The 17492-nt window shown below is 39.6% G+C and overlaps 1 protein-coding gene across 10 annotated transcripts in view; it reads left to right on the top strand.

The window, feature by feature from the left end:
* The window catches only part of METTL15 (methyltransferase 15, mitochondrial 12S rRNA N4-cytidine), a 101711-nt gene that overhangs the window by 35971 nt on the left and 48248 nt on the right, over positions 1-17492 (top strand). For all 10 annotated transcript variants that reach the window (XM_075755311.1, XM_075755307.1, XM_075755306.1 and 7 more), the window contains one exon: positions 6080-6216. In XM_075755311.1, the coding sequence (XP_075611426.1) occupies positions 6080-6216 (137 nt within the window). The remainder of the gene's footprint in view (positions 1-6079; positions 6217-17492) is intronic.

Raw genomic sequence — 17492 nt, 5'->3', positions numbered from 1 at the left:
GTACAAGAGCATCAGAGGGGAATAATTGTACAGTTGTCCCTTCTGTGAGTGCGTGTTAAATCTTCGGAGGAAGTGTGAAACAGGGCTGGAGGAAGTAACTGCATTTTCCCAGGAAGGTTGGTTTGAGATTGATATTTTTTCTTTTTTTTGGTAAATCAGTGAACTTGGAGTTAAGATGCTTCAGGTGGTAACACTTGCTGAAGGCAGACAGGATGGTTATTATCAAGATAGATTTTTTTTTTAATAGAAAAAAATGGATTAACAGGGCTGAGGGTTGAAGAAAAAAATAATTATGCAGTGAAAGGTCATTTTTGGGGGAATAACAAGCTCTCTGTTTTTTAGAAGAAATTCATGTTATCTATTGGAAAGAGCCATGGAGAATGCCTTATATGTGCTAGTTAATCATAGCATAATAATGATCTTTTGGTATCGTGCAAGTGTGAAAAAGGTGAGACCTAGTTTGTCTAGACCAAAAGGTAAATAGCAGAAGCCTGTCATATGGTCAATGATGGAAAAGAGAGAGACTGCTCATGGAGTGCTGATACCCAGGACAGAAGACTGTTTGGCATAGTACTTCAGGTAGTATATTCCAACTCGGTATGTCTTGGATATTTTGTACAATTTGCCATAGTCTTTGGCGTTTCGTACAATTTTGTCAAAGTCCTCTTTGAGACTGTCAGGGTTGCAAGAGAAAGAAAAAACATTTTGTGAAAGATCAGCTGATCATCATGAAGTGCTTGAAAGAATTAAGATTAATAGTGGAAAATAAAGTTGTACATCTAAAGGTTCAAATTACTTCAAGAAATTGATAAAGTTCTTGCCTTCAAAAAAGACAGTAGAAATTACTGGAACTAGTGAGAAAACTTGTATTTTCAATATTTTTAAAATGTACTTTCCATTTATGTAATGTTTGAGTTTCAATTTTGTATAAATTCTTCAATCTCATTTCTTTATACAGTAAAGGAAAACTGATTGCAAAGTGTATCAGGTATTGTGGAGTAAACTTTATTAGATGCAGAACGTAATCATAAGCGGAATTACGGATGACTTCAATCATAGTAAAATGAAATGCTTAAAAGGTTTATTAGGAGATAGCTTGTCAGTGAAAAGTTTTGTATACAAAAATGAGGAAGACGAACTCTTTGTATCTCTATAACCATCTTAGAGCTAGTTGTAAAATGAAGGCTATAAAGTTTTTGTTTGTTGCTATCTGTATGTCATGAAAGAGCCAAATGGTTTCTAAAACCTACAGTCACAAACTGATTATAAAATTCCCGAGGGGAACTCTGATGGGGCTATCATAACTTAACAATGGAACGGTGAGTCACTGCAGGAGGAATTAATGTAATAATCTTTTCCGGTATTTATAGGACCAGGAGGATAAAATGTCATTTAATTTTATTTGATTAAAAACTACTAGGCAAGAGAGAAAGAGGAAGAAAAAATGAAGCATCTTTCTTTTATTTCAGGCATGAAAGATGAATGGACTATATAAAAAGCATATTATGAAGCAGTGTAGTGATTAATTTCAAATCTGATCAATGCTCCAAAATAGTTGTTAATAACTAAATTATTTGATAACTTAAGGTGATATTTATTTGTTTTAGATTCTAGATGTGAAGTGTCGCTTTTGAGTGGAACAGCTAGATTGAGGCATCTATATGAGTTCTTGCTTGCTAGTTTAGGCATATGTATCTCTGCAGTTCAAAGATTATCTATGGAACGTCTTTACCTTAAAAAGTTATGCCAAAATGTACTTAATGTAGCCTTAATTAGGTTTGCTAGGATGCCCAAAATGCTTTAGCCTATTCCATCCATGCTGGTGCTACAGTATTTTATCGAGCACGGTGTAGTCAGGCCTGCAGTCACTTCCACTTGAATCAGAGCTGTGGCCTGTTTTATATCGTGCTCCCAATTTAAAGATCATTGTGTTGGTTTTGTGTGGCAAGGTTTTGGTAGCGGGGGGGGCTACAGGGGTGGCTTCTGTGAGAAGCTGCTAGAAGCTTCCCCTGTGTCTGATAGAGCCAATGCCAGCCGGCTCCAAGACGGACCCAACGCTGGCCCAAGGCCAAGCCAATCAGCACCTCTGTGATAACATATTTAAGAAAGACAAAAACAGTTAGAGAGCGCTTTTGCAGCCAGAGAGAGGAGTGAGAAGATGTAAGAACATCTGCAGACACCAAGGTCAGTGAAGAAGGAGGGGCAGGAGGTGCTCCAGGCGCCGGAGCAAGATTCCCCTGCAGCCCGTGGTGAAGACCATGGTGAAGCAGGCTGTCCCCCTGCAGCCCGTGGAGGAAGGATGAGGGGGTGTAGAGGTTCCACCTGCAGCCTGTGGAGGACCCCATGCTGGAGCAGGTGGAGACACCTGAAGGAGGCTGTGGCCCCGTGGGAAGCCCGCGCTGGAGCAAGCTCCTGGCAGGACCTGTGGACCCGTGGAGAGAGGAGCCCACGCCAGAGCAGGTTTGCTGACAGGACTTGTGACCCCGTGGGGGACCCACGCTGGAGCAGTTTGCTCCTGAAGGTCTGCACCCCGTGAAGGAGACTCACGTTGGAGAAGGCCATGAAGGACTGTCTCCCGTGAGAGGGACCCCACGCTGGAGCGGGGGGAACAATGAGTCCTCCCCCTGAGGATGAAGAAGCGGCAGAAACACCGCGTGATGAACTGACTGTAACCCCCACTCCCCGTCCCCCTGTGCCGCTGGGGGAGGCGGAGGTTGAAGCCGGGAGTGAAGTTGAGCCCGGGAAGATGGGAGGGGTTGGGCGGAGGTGTTTTTAAGATTTGGTTTTATTTCTCATTCCTCTACTCTGTTTTGCTTAGTAATAAATAAGATTTATTACTAAATAAATAAATAAGATTTCTCAAAGTTCGGTCTGTTTTGCTCGTGATGATAATTAGAGAATGATCTCTCCCTGTCCTTATCTCGACCCATAAGTTTTTTTCATTGTACCTTTTTTCCCCTGTCTAATGAAAGAGGGGAGTGATAGAGCGGCTCTGGTGGGCACCTGGCCCTCAGCCAGGGTCAACCCACCACAATCATGTAGCAGTGTCTACTGTTACTTAAAGGTTTGGTTGGTTTGTGTGCATTCTTTCAGAAAGGGCAGTATAATTTAGTGACTGTGTGTTTGTTCACAGTGAGTGCATGCATGAATTCCTAACTAAAGCTTTTGGATACTGTCACAATATTGAGAGCTTGTCACGATATCATGGGGCAATGATGCTTATCCTTTCTCCTCTTCTCTCCTTTGCACTGCTAGTATAAATTTTTAGTTTATTTCTAAGATCTTTTGTGTGGTTCATTAATATTCAGGATGTATAAGGGGTTTGTCAAGCTTAAAGTTTATCAAATTTAAAATTACTGAAAGCAGAGGCAGATGCATGTAAGGAAGGGTGAGCGAAATAACAAATATGAGTATTCTTGAATGAGCCACAAAAGCATTTATTTAGTATGGCTATTATATCCTCTGTAACATAACTTTGTCTTATACATACTGATTAAAAAAAATAATTGTGTGTCAGTTCTTTATTTCTATGTATGAATGGTGCAATTTAGAATTGGATGATGAGACATCTAAAATTTTTTTTTCTCCATGAACTTTGTAAAATATTATAGGCAAGTTCTGCTTCTAGGGCATAGGCTTAGGAAGCATGAGGGTATAACACAAATTAAATCATGACAACCTAAACATTTTAAAGGATCATAATTTCCAGTTACTTTTAGCCACAGTGGAGTTGTATTATTATTCTCATAAATATTCAGTTTTATTATTATGGGTTTTCCATTAAAAAGCCTTTATTTATGCCAAAAACTTTCTGGAAAAATGTTTGGGTCTTTCTTCATTGCCTTTGAATTTCTGCTTTTATTTAAAACTTTTAACTTTATGTTAAAACTTAATTCTTTCAAGAGATAAGTTACAAAATTTCCCTTAAAAGGTGCTTACCTTTAGGGTGTATAATTTTTGTGAACAAGTTTAGTTCACATGAATTTCTATTTAATATGATTGTGCTTGATAAGTAGTCTTCAAAAACTGTTTTGTATTAAAAAAAATAATTTGAGAAGTGAAAAAATGAAAACAAAGCAAAACCAGGTATTCATATTGAAGAATATGGAGAATTTTTTCCCCTAGTTTAGCTTGCATGATCTTTTTCCTGATCAACAGTTAAATCAACTGAGAAGAAAGAGTTATGGGAATCCAGAGATGCAGAAACTATGCTGTTCAATTGCACTTCTGCTTTGGTTTAAATACACTGTCATAAAACAATAAAAATCTGTCCCTTTCTGAACTCCAGTATATTTTCCCTAAAGTATAGAATCATAGATACTTTCTTAGTAATTCGAAAAGGAAATATTTCCAAAGTGGAATTGCAGTCACACCACCTCTGCATTGCTAAGGGAGGAGCTGGTTATTTCTGTCAACAAGGTAGTTCCTGACTTTTAAGTAGTTAAGTACCAGTGTTGTCAGGCCAAAGGAGGAAAGTGCATGAGGCAGCTTCTAGAAACAGTACTGCTGTTTTACAGATAAATAAAGACTTAAACCAGCATTAAGTTCTACCTTATTTTCTTGTGTTTCTCCCATTAGTGGAATCATATAGCCTGACCTGCCTTGGTTCAAGGTGGCTGGCTGTGTCCCAAGTCATCGTTTCTTAGGAGAGTCTCGGGAGCAAAGCTTCCTGGTCCACCCATTGGTCAAATGGACTCTGACTACAGAAACCTCTCTAGAATGAGCCTACAGAAACTGCAGAGCCATCAGGAGAGCAGTGTTCATCTTTCCAGAGTCTTATCTCAGCTGCCCTTCTGCTTCTTCCTTTCCCTTGTTGGGACCTGCTGCACACCAGTTGCTCATTCTTCCTTCTCTGCAGGCAAACCATTTGCTACAGATGTTCTCTGCTGTGAGGTGGCTGGGAGTTAACCAGCCTTTTGAAGTCACCTTATTTCTGTGTGAAATTTGATGACCCTATCAACCTTCTCAAGTATGAGAGAGCCTGTTTTGGTGAAGGTTTTTGATGGCAGGAATGTGAAATTTCCATTTATTTCCAGGAACTCTAAGTTCTGAGAGACTTACTATAGGAATTTCAATGCCAAATTTTACTCAGCTTGTGCTGAATCTGTTTCTATCTATGTTTTAGAGTGCATTCAAAGTTCTGTGAATGTGTTGGCAGTTTTAGTCTAGAAGACTGGAGAGGATAGCTGTGTCTGCCTGGTATTACTAGAAATATTCCAGTCTTAGTTTGTATATCCAAAAGCCCAGGCGTGGTATATGTTCATGGGCAGTAAGTATTCCTCAGAAGCAAGCAATACTTCTTGTTTCTCAAAAGATGTAGCTCAGGCCCAAAGAGTATGTCACATCAGCGGTTGAATGGGGATTGCTGTTACAGTGTGTGTTCCTATGCTATTCTGCTTCTAATTAACACGTGTAGTGATAGTAGAGAAGGTACAACAGGATTGGCCTTCAGCACATCTTAGTAAACTAAATAGCTTTATCCTTGCAGAGTGAAGCCGAAATCAATGGTACTGTGTCTCGAAAACTTAGGTTTTCTGTGCTAGTTAGGTTAGTCCCAGTCAGGATACATATGTGCCTGTGCTGCCATCACACTTTGATCTGTAGTATAAAACTATGATAGTGTCATTTTTTGAATTGATACACAATACATCAGCTTTCCTTTTAGACATATTCTTACAAAGCAGATGGTGCTGATTACTTCTTGTAATCCCATGCCCTATATATCTTTGTATCCATCAAATTGAGCAAGTCCAAACAAAGCAGTCAAGTGGCTTTCCTCTAAACTCAGAATTTAAAGAGATGGGAAGCGTGTGAAGTGGCAATTGGTTATACCAAATGATCATCCTTTTGATTTGGAAGGATTGCTGGTGAGGAGGTTACAACCCCTAAAAAGATTACTCTGACATGATTGCAATTCTTGACAGAATATGAAAATATTTCCAAAAAGGCATTGTGACTATATGGAATGGTACGTTTTCCTCCAGCATATGAGAGAAATGACCAAAAGAAGCTTTAAGTCAACAATTGGTTTATCACTTCTCTAGTCTAAGGTAATGGTGTTGTCTTTCTTACTCAACAGCGTTTCCTTGACATGACGTTTGGAGCCGGAGGTCATACTACCGCTCTTCTAGAGAAAGCCAGCGACATTACAATATATGCACTAGACAGGGACCCCACAGCTTATAAAATAGCTCAGCAGCTTTCAGAATCATACCCGTAAGTTGTCTTCTCCTGTCTTAAATATGATCGAGATAAGGTTGATACTGTGGTATTATGTAAACAATTTAATACATCTTTATCAGTTTAATATATTGTATTTTAATGACTTACTGTAGAATAGCATTATATTCTGTATGTACCCCGTTAAATAGGAGATTCAATTAAATTTGTGAGCATTTGCATGCAAGTTTTTTTGAGGTTTTTGGAGTTAAATGCGTATTCTGTACTCATTTTGAGTATGCATCAAGTAGCCAAATTTAAATTTAAAAATTGATTTTTAAAAAGATTCATATGCTCTGCTTGCTTTGAGATGATCCTGGTGGCAGAGTTGTACAAAAACATACACTTGTGGTAAATATTTCACAAAAAAGGATGGAATAATATATTTTTAAATAATGAGGTAATTTAAATATATCTTATTAGTATTTTTATTTTTAAAAAAATAATTGTAGTGTTAGGTTTGCTAAATATTTTGCCACTGGCTTCAGAAACCACAAAGCAATTTAATAAGCTACTATTTCTGTATAAAGTTCATGCTTCAGTTTTCTTTTTAGAGTGCTGAATTTGCTAAATGAACAATTGCTAAATGCAAATTTTTAGGTTTTTTTTAGTTATACAAAGTTCTTGTTCCTTTATTCGAGAAACAGCCCAGTCAGAGCATGAGCGCGTTCATGCAAAAGTGTGCAACGTGTGGAGTTGAATATGAGCTTTTCAGAAAGTGCTACTGTTTAAATTTGACCAAGAAGTAAAAATATTTAGATACAAAAATAAATAATATGATATAATTAATACTTCGGAAATTTAGGGAAAGTGGGAAGGAGAGGACACTTACTGTCACGTTGAAAATGTTAGACTATTTATCTCAAAAGAGCTTTTATGGGAGGAACAGCAAATCTTTCCAATAAGAAGAAAACTGGAAGAGATTGATAGAAAACACCTGGTTGTTCAGTCATGTTTCCCCAGATAAAAAGGTATTCCTCACCTTTTCTAAAAGAAAAGTCTTTTATCAATACAGTATTACAGCTGATGTAACTTACTATAGCTTTATAAACAGAGGAGTTCTCCTAGTTCCTATTTTTGTTCATAAAATCATAATAAACTTGGTTACTTGGACTCCAGACATGGTGTCGTCCACCTTTACAGGTGCGAGTTATCATTAGAATGAGGTGGATTCTTAAATAACGTAAAAGTCTTAATCGCTGAAAGATGACTGCATGCCACTTGACTATAGATTGTAAAATACAGAGCAGTATTCTTATTTGTTTTGGTGTTTTCCCTCATCTCCTGTCTGTCTTATTGGAAAGAAGAGGTGGGTCCCTTTTCAGAAGGTAAATGTATTTTTTTTCATAATAGTTTGTGTTGAAAATTAAGGTAAAAGAATGTTCATATATGGTATGTGTGCTCATTATTAATCTGCTTTCACTGGTAAGTTGGTTGCATAAAGCATTGTTAAAAGGGGTAAGGAGGAGGTATAAGTATATAATTTATATAGGGTTTGCTTACAAATCAGTTGTAAGTATAGAATCGTGGAATGGTTTGGGTTGGAAGGGACCTCAAAGATCATCTAGTTCCAACCTCCCCTGCTGCGGGCAGGGACATCCTCCACTAGACCACATTGCCCAAAGCCTCATCCAACCTGGTCTTAAACACTTCCAGGGATGGGGCATCCACAACCTCTCTGGGCAACCTGTTCCAGTGCCTCACCACTCTAACAGTAAAGAATTTCTTTCTAACATCTAATCTCAATCAACCCTCCTTCAGCTTAAACCCGTTACCCCTTGTCCTGTCACTACACTCCCTGATAAACAGTCCCTCACCATCTTTCCTGTAGGCCCCTTCAGAAACTGGAAGGCTGCAATTAGATCTCCCCGGAGCTGCCTTTTCTCCAGGCTGAACAATCCCAACTCTCTCAGCCTGTCCTCACAGGAGAGGTGCTCCAGCCCTCTGATCAGCTTCGTGGCCTCCTCTGGACTCGTTCCAACAGCTCCATGTCTCTCCTGTACTGGGGCCCCCAGAGCTGGACGCAGTACTCCAGGTGGGGTCTTACAAGAGCGGAGTAGAGGGATAAAGGATTTGCTTAAGTTATGAGATATGGAGCTTTCATAAATGGAATTTTTTTCTTTCAGTATTCATTAAAAGATGGTTGATCTAATATTATGGAGTTTTACTGTCTGTTTTCTGCACTGTGTTAGAAATAAATCTTTTATCATAAGTTTATCAGTTTAATTCAAATCTGTGTTGGCATCAAAACCTGAGGGAATTCATCCAGTTGACATCTTTATCTGGTCAGGTCTACTCTCAGGTAAAATAGTTCCCTGGTTCACCAGGGAGCCACAGAAATAGCTGTGCTATCTTAAAAAATGGCAAAGGCAGCATGCAGTTGCAAGCTGAGAGAAATGTAAGGCTGTCCCTTCTGTAAGAAGCACAGCTGTAGATTTAACTGAAGAACTGCAGCACAGGAGTATAAACTTCTCCATTGTTTTTGTGTTCTAGGGTTGTTTCACCACTTGTGTTTAATCTTGCTGTTTTGGGAGAGGTTATCTGACTTGCTGAAGTGCTTCACTTCCTTTGGAGGTGATGGCAGAAGGGGGAGGAAAGGCTGTTACGCAACTGTAACGAGGAAAATCTGATTCCCGCTGGGTCTGAAATTGGGAATGCAATGGGCACATGGAAAGTCATACATCAATTGACTTTTCTGTTGACATTCTGTTTCTACTTAAAACAGAATATTGTACCTATTTAATTGGGGATGTTAAATTCCAGCACATCAACTACATCTTGTCTTGCAGTAGTATTTGCAGTAGTCCATCCTACCATAAAAAAAACTTCAGTCCTAAATATCCAGTGTTAATTGCTGTTGCTTATTTTGGTTAGGTAATGTTAATAATCTTAGTAAAAATAATGTATTTCCAACTCTTAATAAGACGCTCATTTTTAAGCATCCTATATTTTAAGTCACTGAGTTACAAGATTATTAAAGCTCAAATTGCAGAAATATGCCCAAAGATATGGTTGGGAGAGGAGATAAGTATGGCTAAATTAGGGGATTTTTCTATATTCAGAACTAATAAATGAAGTCATCCTTGTACTTCGCCGAAAGACAGCCGGAGTAATAAGTCACTGAATGAGAACACTGAGGAAAAATACATTTGATGTTTGTATTTTAAATGTCTCTCTGCTTGTTGGTAGTGATTTTGTCAGAACTAAAATCTGAAGAGAGTAGATTTCCAACTGCAATTCTCGCATTCATTTAGCCTCTCTGTTTATTATTTTTATTTTTTAAAATATGCAGTGCTGCTTTAATAAGGAGAAAATGGGTCAGGGCCTGTTAGATATTCAGTGTGTGGGTGGGAATCCTTTGACGTGCTTTCTGGGGAAGCCTCTAACTTGGGAATTGCTGCTGAGAATCCAGGAGAACAAGATAAAATTCAGTCAGTAGCAATACATATTACAAGCAAACCCTTTCACGCCCACTGAAAGGGAGAGGTTAGAGAGGTGGCTGAAATCTGGCAATTAACCAATCTCATTGCAAGCTTTTAAGTATGAGAAACCTACGCAAAGCCTACGCAGAGGAGACAATATGTTCTTTGTAATTCTCTGAGCAGAATAAGAAATTGTGCCCCAAAAGTAAGGATAAATAGTATAAAATTCCTCATACAATTTAACTACCATTTTATTGTAGTTCTGTACAAAAGTAATTTTGACGTGTGATGGTACTTGTGGGTTTTGCTTTCAGGGTTACACTAAGTTTACAGAAAAAATGGGATAGAACCATCATCTGTGCGTCATGTGTTGCAGGGAAAATGGAATTTTTGTTCACTTCTAGGGAATACAGAACTTCCTTTTTTTCAGTTGCAATAACCTTATTTTAAGTGCTTGTGAATAGTAGCTGAGTGTATTATATATTAATGCTTTTGTTGCTATATAGTATTTATATAGGCCACTATTTAACTTTTGACTGTAGTGCAGAAGAGATGCAATTAACATTGTGCAATCAAGGCATATTCATTGTAATGATGCCTTGACTATATATGTTAAGTAGTTACCTATAGCGTTATTTCTTTCTAAGAAGTTCTCCATGTATGTCAACATCTGGCTGCCTCTCAAAGGCAGGCAACATAGATAAAAGAGTTGCCTTAAATATGAGATGGAAAAATGCAATTGAAAGCACTAAAAAGACCTTTAAATGCCATTATATTATTAGTGCTTTTCTGTCAGTTATTTTGTTCCCCAAAAGGTTTACCCAAATATATTTCCTTATAAAAACGTAAGGAATAAAAATTCTTGTTGCTGAAGTTCTAGCTGTGCAGGTTTCACAGCTGAATGGCTAGAAACCTTCGGTGGCTTTCATATGTACAGTCTGATCCTTCAGTACATCGTGTTCCTGGTTCAAAATTTGGTCCCAGTTCAAATTTACCCTGACATACAAAACGCATGCAACAGTCTACTTTTAACAGTTGTTTTTCTTCCTTTTTTACTTTTTACATTCTTTTTATAACTTGGGCCTTTAATGCTTTCCTGAAACCTTGTCAACATCAGAGGGAAAGGCTGTGGATGTTTACCTGGACTTTAGTAAAGACTTTGACAGCATTTTCCACAGCATTCTCCTGCAGAAACTGGCTGCTCATGGCTTGGATGGGCATATGCTTCACTGGGTAAAAAAAACTGGCTGGATGCCCAGGCCCAAAGAGTTGTGGTGGACATGGAGGTACTGGAGTGGCATCCAAAGAAGGGCAACAAAGCGGGTGAAAGGTCTCGAGTTATGAGGAGTGGCTGAGGAAACTGGGGTGGTTTAGCTGGGAGAAAAGGAGGTTCTGGGGAGATCTTATCCCTCTCTACAGCTACCTAAAAGGAGGTTGTAGCGAAGTGGGTGTTGGTCTCTCAAGTAAAAAGTGATAGGATGAGATGAAACATCCTCAAGTTGTGCCAGGGGAAGTTTAGACTGGATATTAGGAAATATTTCTTCACCAAAAGGATTACCAAGCACTGGAACAGGCTGCCCAGGGAAGTGGTTGAGTCACCATCCCTGGAGGTATTCAAGAGATGCGTAGATGTGGTGCTTAGGGACATAGTTTAGTGGTGGACGTGGCAGTGCTAGGTTAATGGTTGGACTTGATGATCTTACAGGTCTTTTCCAACCTAAATGATTCTATGATTTGAGTGTCAGCCTTCTCTTACATAGTGTAATTATAGATTTTTCTCTACCAACATCACATCACTTGAAACTGCAATTAAGTCTCTTGTGTGTGCACTTCTGAATTTTCCTTTCTTTGCAAACATGATGATTGTGGTTTAATTCATTGTATGGGCTGCAAGATCTTTACCAGTTACAGACTGCAATCTAATAATTTCAAGTTCAGAAAGTGTTTCTGTTATAGAACTATTGTTGGAACAGATAAATGCCTTCTCAGTGGTCCTAAATATAAAGTTAAGTATCCCAAACTCTGTATCCAAAACTGGCTGATGACATTGGGATGTACCATAGCAAAAGTGAAGCTAAACTGGCGGAAGAAGCCAGAATAGTGTAATCCCACTTTTTAAGAGAAATGCCAATTTTCTGTCTTCCTCTAAATATTCCATAAATTGAAGCAAAGGAGGAAAACATGTTACTTGATTGAAAGGGAAATTTCTTGGCAGAAAAAGGAAGTCTTTCTTTTTCCCATGATTGAGGCAACTCTTTAGTTAATGTGTCCTGTAAGCTTTACAAAGACAGTATCTCTTCATTTTGGGGTGCACAATACCCAGTAGTAAATGATACTGAACAAGCAAAATAGGGATCTCTTCCTGGCAGTTTCACTATAAAAAAATCAACTCATGAAAAAAAATTCTACAACCGTTTTGATAAAAGGTATGTAGTACAATGTTCAGTCTTTTTTTTAAAATGTTCTTTGCTGTGTATGTGTTTCTATATTTTATGCCCATGTGGTGGGTTGACCCTGGCTGGGGGCCAGGTGGTCACCAAGCTGCTCTATCACTCCCCTCTTCAGCTGGACAGGGGAGAGAAAATATAAGGAAAGGCTCATGGGTCGAGATCAGGACAGGGAGAGATCACTCACAAATTACTGTCATGGGCAAAACAGACTCGACTCAGGAAAATTTGTTTAATTTATTACCAATCAAATCAGAGTAGGATAATGAGAAATAAAAACTAAATCTTAAAACACCTTCCCCCCACCCCTCTGTTTTTCCCGGACTCAACTTCATGCCTGATTTCTCGACCTCCTCTCTGCCAGCGGCACAGGGGGACGGAGAATGGGGGTTGTGGTCAGTTCATCACACGTTGTCTCTGCTGCTCCTTCGTCCTCAGGGGGTGGACTCTTCACACTCTTCCCCTGCTCCAACATGGTGTCCCTCCCATGGGAGACAGTCCTTCACGAACTTCTCCAATGTGAGTCCTTCCCATGGGCTGCAGTTCTTCACGAACTTCTCCAGCGTGGCTCCCTCCCACGGGGTGCAGAGCTTCAGGAGCAGACTGCTCCAGTGTGGGTCCCCCATGGGGTCACAAGTCCTGTCAGCAAACCTGCTCCAGCGTGGGCTTCTCTCTCCATGGGGTTACAGGTCCTGCCAGGAGCCTGCTCCAGCATGGGCTTCCCATGCAGTCACAGCCTCCTTCAGGCAGCCACCTGCTCCAGCGTGGAGCCCTCCACTGGTCCACCATGGACCTCCACGGGCTGCAGGGGGACAGCCTGCCTCACTGTAGACTTCTCCATGGTCTTCTCCACAGGCTGCAGGTGAATCTCTGCTCCTGCACCTGGAGCTCCTCCCCCTCCTCCTTCACTGACCTTGGTGTCTGCAGAGTTGTTCCTCTTACATATTCTCACTCCTCTCTCCTGGCTGCTGTTACGCAGCAGTTTTTTCCCCTTCTTAACTATGTTATCCCAGAGGCGCTACTGTCATCGCTGATGGGCTCAAACTTGGCCAGCGGCAGGTCCATCTTGAGCTGGCTGGCATTGGCTCTGTTGGGCACAGGTGAAGTTTCTCTCAGCTTCTCACAGAAGCCATCCTGGTAGCCCTCCTGCTACCAAAACCTTGCCATGCAAAGCCAGTACAGCTCAGCATCAAGTTCTTATATAACTGACGGTGTTAACTAGCTGAACTAAACATTACTGCATTGTTTTCTTAATTTACTTAACATTCCTGTGGTAATTCTCTGAATTGTTATTGCAGTCATATACTTGTGTTTACCAATAATACATCTCTGCCAAGGAATTGTGAAAGACAAGTTTATTGTTTTCGTTAGGGATTTTAGATCAGGGAGCTGAAATGGAATGACTAATCTTCAGTGCTGTGCTAAGACCAGTTCATTAATATTTGTTGGGTGTTTCCTGGCTAAATCAAGAGATAAGGGGAACCTATGCTGATGCATCTTCATCAAGACCATATTCTTAATTAGTCTTTTAGCAGAATAATTTATTTTCTCTGGATATAAATAGTTTGTAAAACTTCAAACAATTTGTATCTGTATTTGTATACTAAAGCCGATTTCTGTGTAGGTACATACAGTGTACTGTCCCCACAGTTACCATCAACTCCTGGTATGTATTTTAATGGGGAGACAACAGCAAGAAGGTGGGAAAAACAAATTATAGTATAAAAATGCATAGTAGAAACCAAGTACTTTACAGCATAAAAACATGGTTTAATATATTGACTTTTGAAAAAATCTGTTAAATGTGATTTTGTACAGGGCAAGTGCAATGTGGAGTATATGTGGACATTTTTACACACTGTGCAGCATGGACAGTTAAACGAAGAGGCAGGGTTGGTTAATCCTCAGCCACAGTAGTCCATTTACATGTGTTGACTGGCTCTGAAAAAAGTTCATTTGAGAAGCTCAATGTGGTGGGTTGACCTCGGCTGGACACCAGGTGCCCACCAAGCCACTCTATCACTCCCTCAGCAGGAGAAAATGGTGGAAAAAAATACCTTGTGAGTCAAGATAAAGGCAGTTTAATAAAGTAAAAAGCCACATGCAGAAGCAAAGGAAAAGATTTATTCTCTACTTCCCATTGTCAGGTGATGTCCAGCCATGCCCTGGGAAGCAGGGCTTCAGTATGTGTAGTGGTTGCTCCAGAAGACAATACTCATAAATAACAAATGCCCACCCCCCCCTCCTTTCTCTCAGCTTTTCTTGCTGAGCAGACGTCATATGGTGCGGAATATCCCTTTGGTCAGTTTGGGTCAGCTATCCTGGCTCTGTCCCCTCTCAAGATCCTGCCCACCCCCAGCCTCCTGGTGAGGGGGGATGTTGGAGAGACAGCCTTGGTGCTGTGCCAGCGCTGCTCGGCAGCAGCCAGAACCCCCGGTGTGTTACCAACACCTTTCTACACAGCGCAGCGCTGAGGGGGCTGCTCTGGGGAAATGAACTCCCCCTCAGCCAGACCCAATTTACTCCTATAACAAAATTTTTGGTTTTATAATTAATCAGCTATTTTTTACAATTAATCATAGAGATCAGTAGTGAGTAATAGTTGAAAACAGGAAGGTGCTATGGAATTCTTAGTATCCTGTGAGCATCAAAAGTGTCTCTGATGCTTTCTATGGTCAGGGAGTTGCCATCCTCGAGAGTGTGCATAATATGTTTTTGCTTAAGGAGTAAAGGTACAGATTGAAGTTAGTTGCTGAGCAGTGCAATGTTTTCTGTGTAGTATTGTCAGTCTTTTTATCTTTCTCTTTTGTGTTTTATTGACGGTTTTCTGTATAGGATATTTGGAAAAGAGAGGTATCAATGAGATTGTCACCCATGGAAAATAACACAGAGAGAATACCTTACATCCATTCAATCTGTATGTCTATTCATATAAGTAGGTGTCATAGATATATGAACACCTCCTAAGCATCCTCAAAATGTAGCATAATTTAAGACCAGGTAGGCAAACAGAACCTCCTTAAGAAGATGGAAGAAAAATGATCGTAGTGTTTCTTTAAAACAATATGTAGCTCAGTATTAGAAGTAAGTTTGGGAAGATGTAGCTAGGAGAAAGCTGTGGAGATGGTAACATAAAAAGATGACAAATCTGAGTATACTGGTTGAGCAGACAACCAGTTGTTAGGTGTCAACCTGAAGCTTGAGAAGATTGAGTTGGATGCAACAGTTTGTCTAAATATCTTAAGATCTTCCCCTTGCAATTTCAGTAGTGTCTGTCTGTTACTTAGTTGAAAGTGTATTTATCCACAGTCTTTAAGATATAAAAGTCCTATTTTACTTTTTCTGGGGTGTGGGATGGAAAGCCTAAGGGAAAAAGCGAGTTTGTGGGTTAGCTGAAGTAAGGGAAAATTGTTCTTAGAGTAAGCAAGTTGCCCAGCAGGCTGTCTGAAACACACCTTTGCCGCACTGGTGTTCTGCTGCGGCTCTTTGGTCAGAGTCAACTTCCAGCACGTTTATTCTTTTCCTCGGAGGTAGATGTGAATAAGCTCATACACTGCACCTTACAGAGCGAGCACGTTTGTGAAAGGGTGAGTTGCCACTGCATCCGTATATCCGGAAAAGGCTGAATGGGGTCCTAAACTGAGAATTTTTCTCACTGCCAGTATTACCCATGCAGCGGGTCTTAAAACGGGTATTTAGTTCCAGTGGTGGGAGTTGTTAACTACTGTATGAATGGGAAGCTGGAAAACAGCTCTTCCTTACATTACGTAGCCAGTAAGGGCTGGAAAGGTTGCACTTTACATAGACTGAAAGAGGTTAATATGTATGTTTGGAAGGCTGGAGCAGAGCTTTTTCTGCTCAAGGTGTAGGATGTTAAGGTTTAATGAATTGATGAATGTGGTATCAATGTCCCATATCTCTCTATCACAGAATTCTTTTAGCACTGTATCATACCAGAATTTGAATACTGAATGACAAGGAAAAGCTCTCTATCTTCTGTATTTAAACAGCATAAATTTATCAAAATCATTTCAGAGCTCTAATATTTTTCTGCCTCAGTTGCAACCAAATACTGTCCTGACCTGACTCTTACTTCACTTGTGAGATCTGTCTAGCTCACACATTGAGGTGGGATGGCTACAGGCCATTTCCAACATTAGTAGCTGAGTTGAAATTTCATATCCTGGTTAAATAAAAAAGAAGCCCTTATTTGCACTGTTTGCATCTTAAAGGAGTAAGGTGTCTTTTAAGAACACAGCTATGCCCAACTACTGCCTCCATATTTATATACAATGACACTAGTTTCAAGGTATGTGGTTGTGTTGATGTTCCCACTGAAGCTTTTATTTAGCAGTAGAAACATTTGGTGAGTGATTGAATACTAATCAGTCTATCAAGACTCATTCTATATACAAGATTCTATTAAGCTTTTTTATGCTAGATATATACTTATTTCTTGGCAAAATTACCTGATGGTTATATTTAAATTTTTTGATGTTACACCATAAACTTGGGGGTTTGTCTTTGTTTTCATACCTTCGTGTGCCAGTGCTAGATTTAATGCAATTTCAAGTCAGATGAGTCAGGGCAGCCCTTTTATATGTTTCTGATGGAGGAAAACAAATGGCTGCCATTTTGATCTGAGTAGTCTTCAAAGAAGCTACTTTTTCTTATTATATTTAGTAGGAAAATCTTCAGAGAGATGTTGACTAATTTGAAGCTCTGAAAGAAGGTTTTGCAAGCATCATGTTTATAACAATGGACTGTTTATTTTCATGATTTTCTACTACCACTATTGAGTCACTTTACATTTCAATATTAAGTCAAAATTTGAGTTTTGTGAATAATCGGTATTTATCAATTTGGATGGTAATTTTGGTTCAGGGAACTTTTCCCACAATATCAAAATCATTCCCATTGGAAGGGATCTTAGGATGTCATCTAGTCCGGCCTCATGCTTCAGGCAGGTTCAGTAGGAACAATTTTAGACTGTAGATTGTGACCTGATGTGAGTGGGTCATCTTGATTTTTTTTTTCAAAGGCACAATAGGATTCTGAAATACATTCACTTTCCGATCTTATTGCGCTATAGTGCTGTAGCATTAAGTGATAAATTTGCGCAGCTCCGTTCTCTAGCAGGCAGTCGTGAATACCCTAAAGTGGGCCTGGACTCATATTCCATGTAATAGTGTTTTATAGTGGTTTATATTAGTTACAGAATTTAAATTAGAATTGAGAGATGCATCATATTTTCATCTTGTTCAAAGTTCCTGCCGAGTGGATCCTCATCCAAAGCGTACAGGCAGTGATTCTGCTCCTGTGAGTTATTCCTTCTCTTTATTCCTTGTCATACTCTGTTCCAGATGTTGCTAGGTCAGGGCAGTCAATATGGTCATCTACACAT

This window comes from Balearica regulorum, chromosome 5, assembly GCF_011004875.1.
Source record: "Balearica regulorum gibbericeps isolate bBalReg1 chromosome 5, bBalReg1.pri, whole genome shotgun sequence".
Classification (NCBI taxonomy): Eukaryota; Metazoa; Chordata; class Aves; order Gruiformes; family Gruidae; genus Balearica; species Balearica regulorum.
This window is presented reverse-complemented; position numbering and strand designations above follow the sequence as displayed.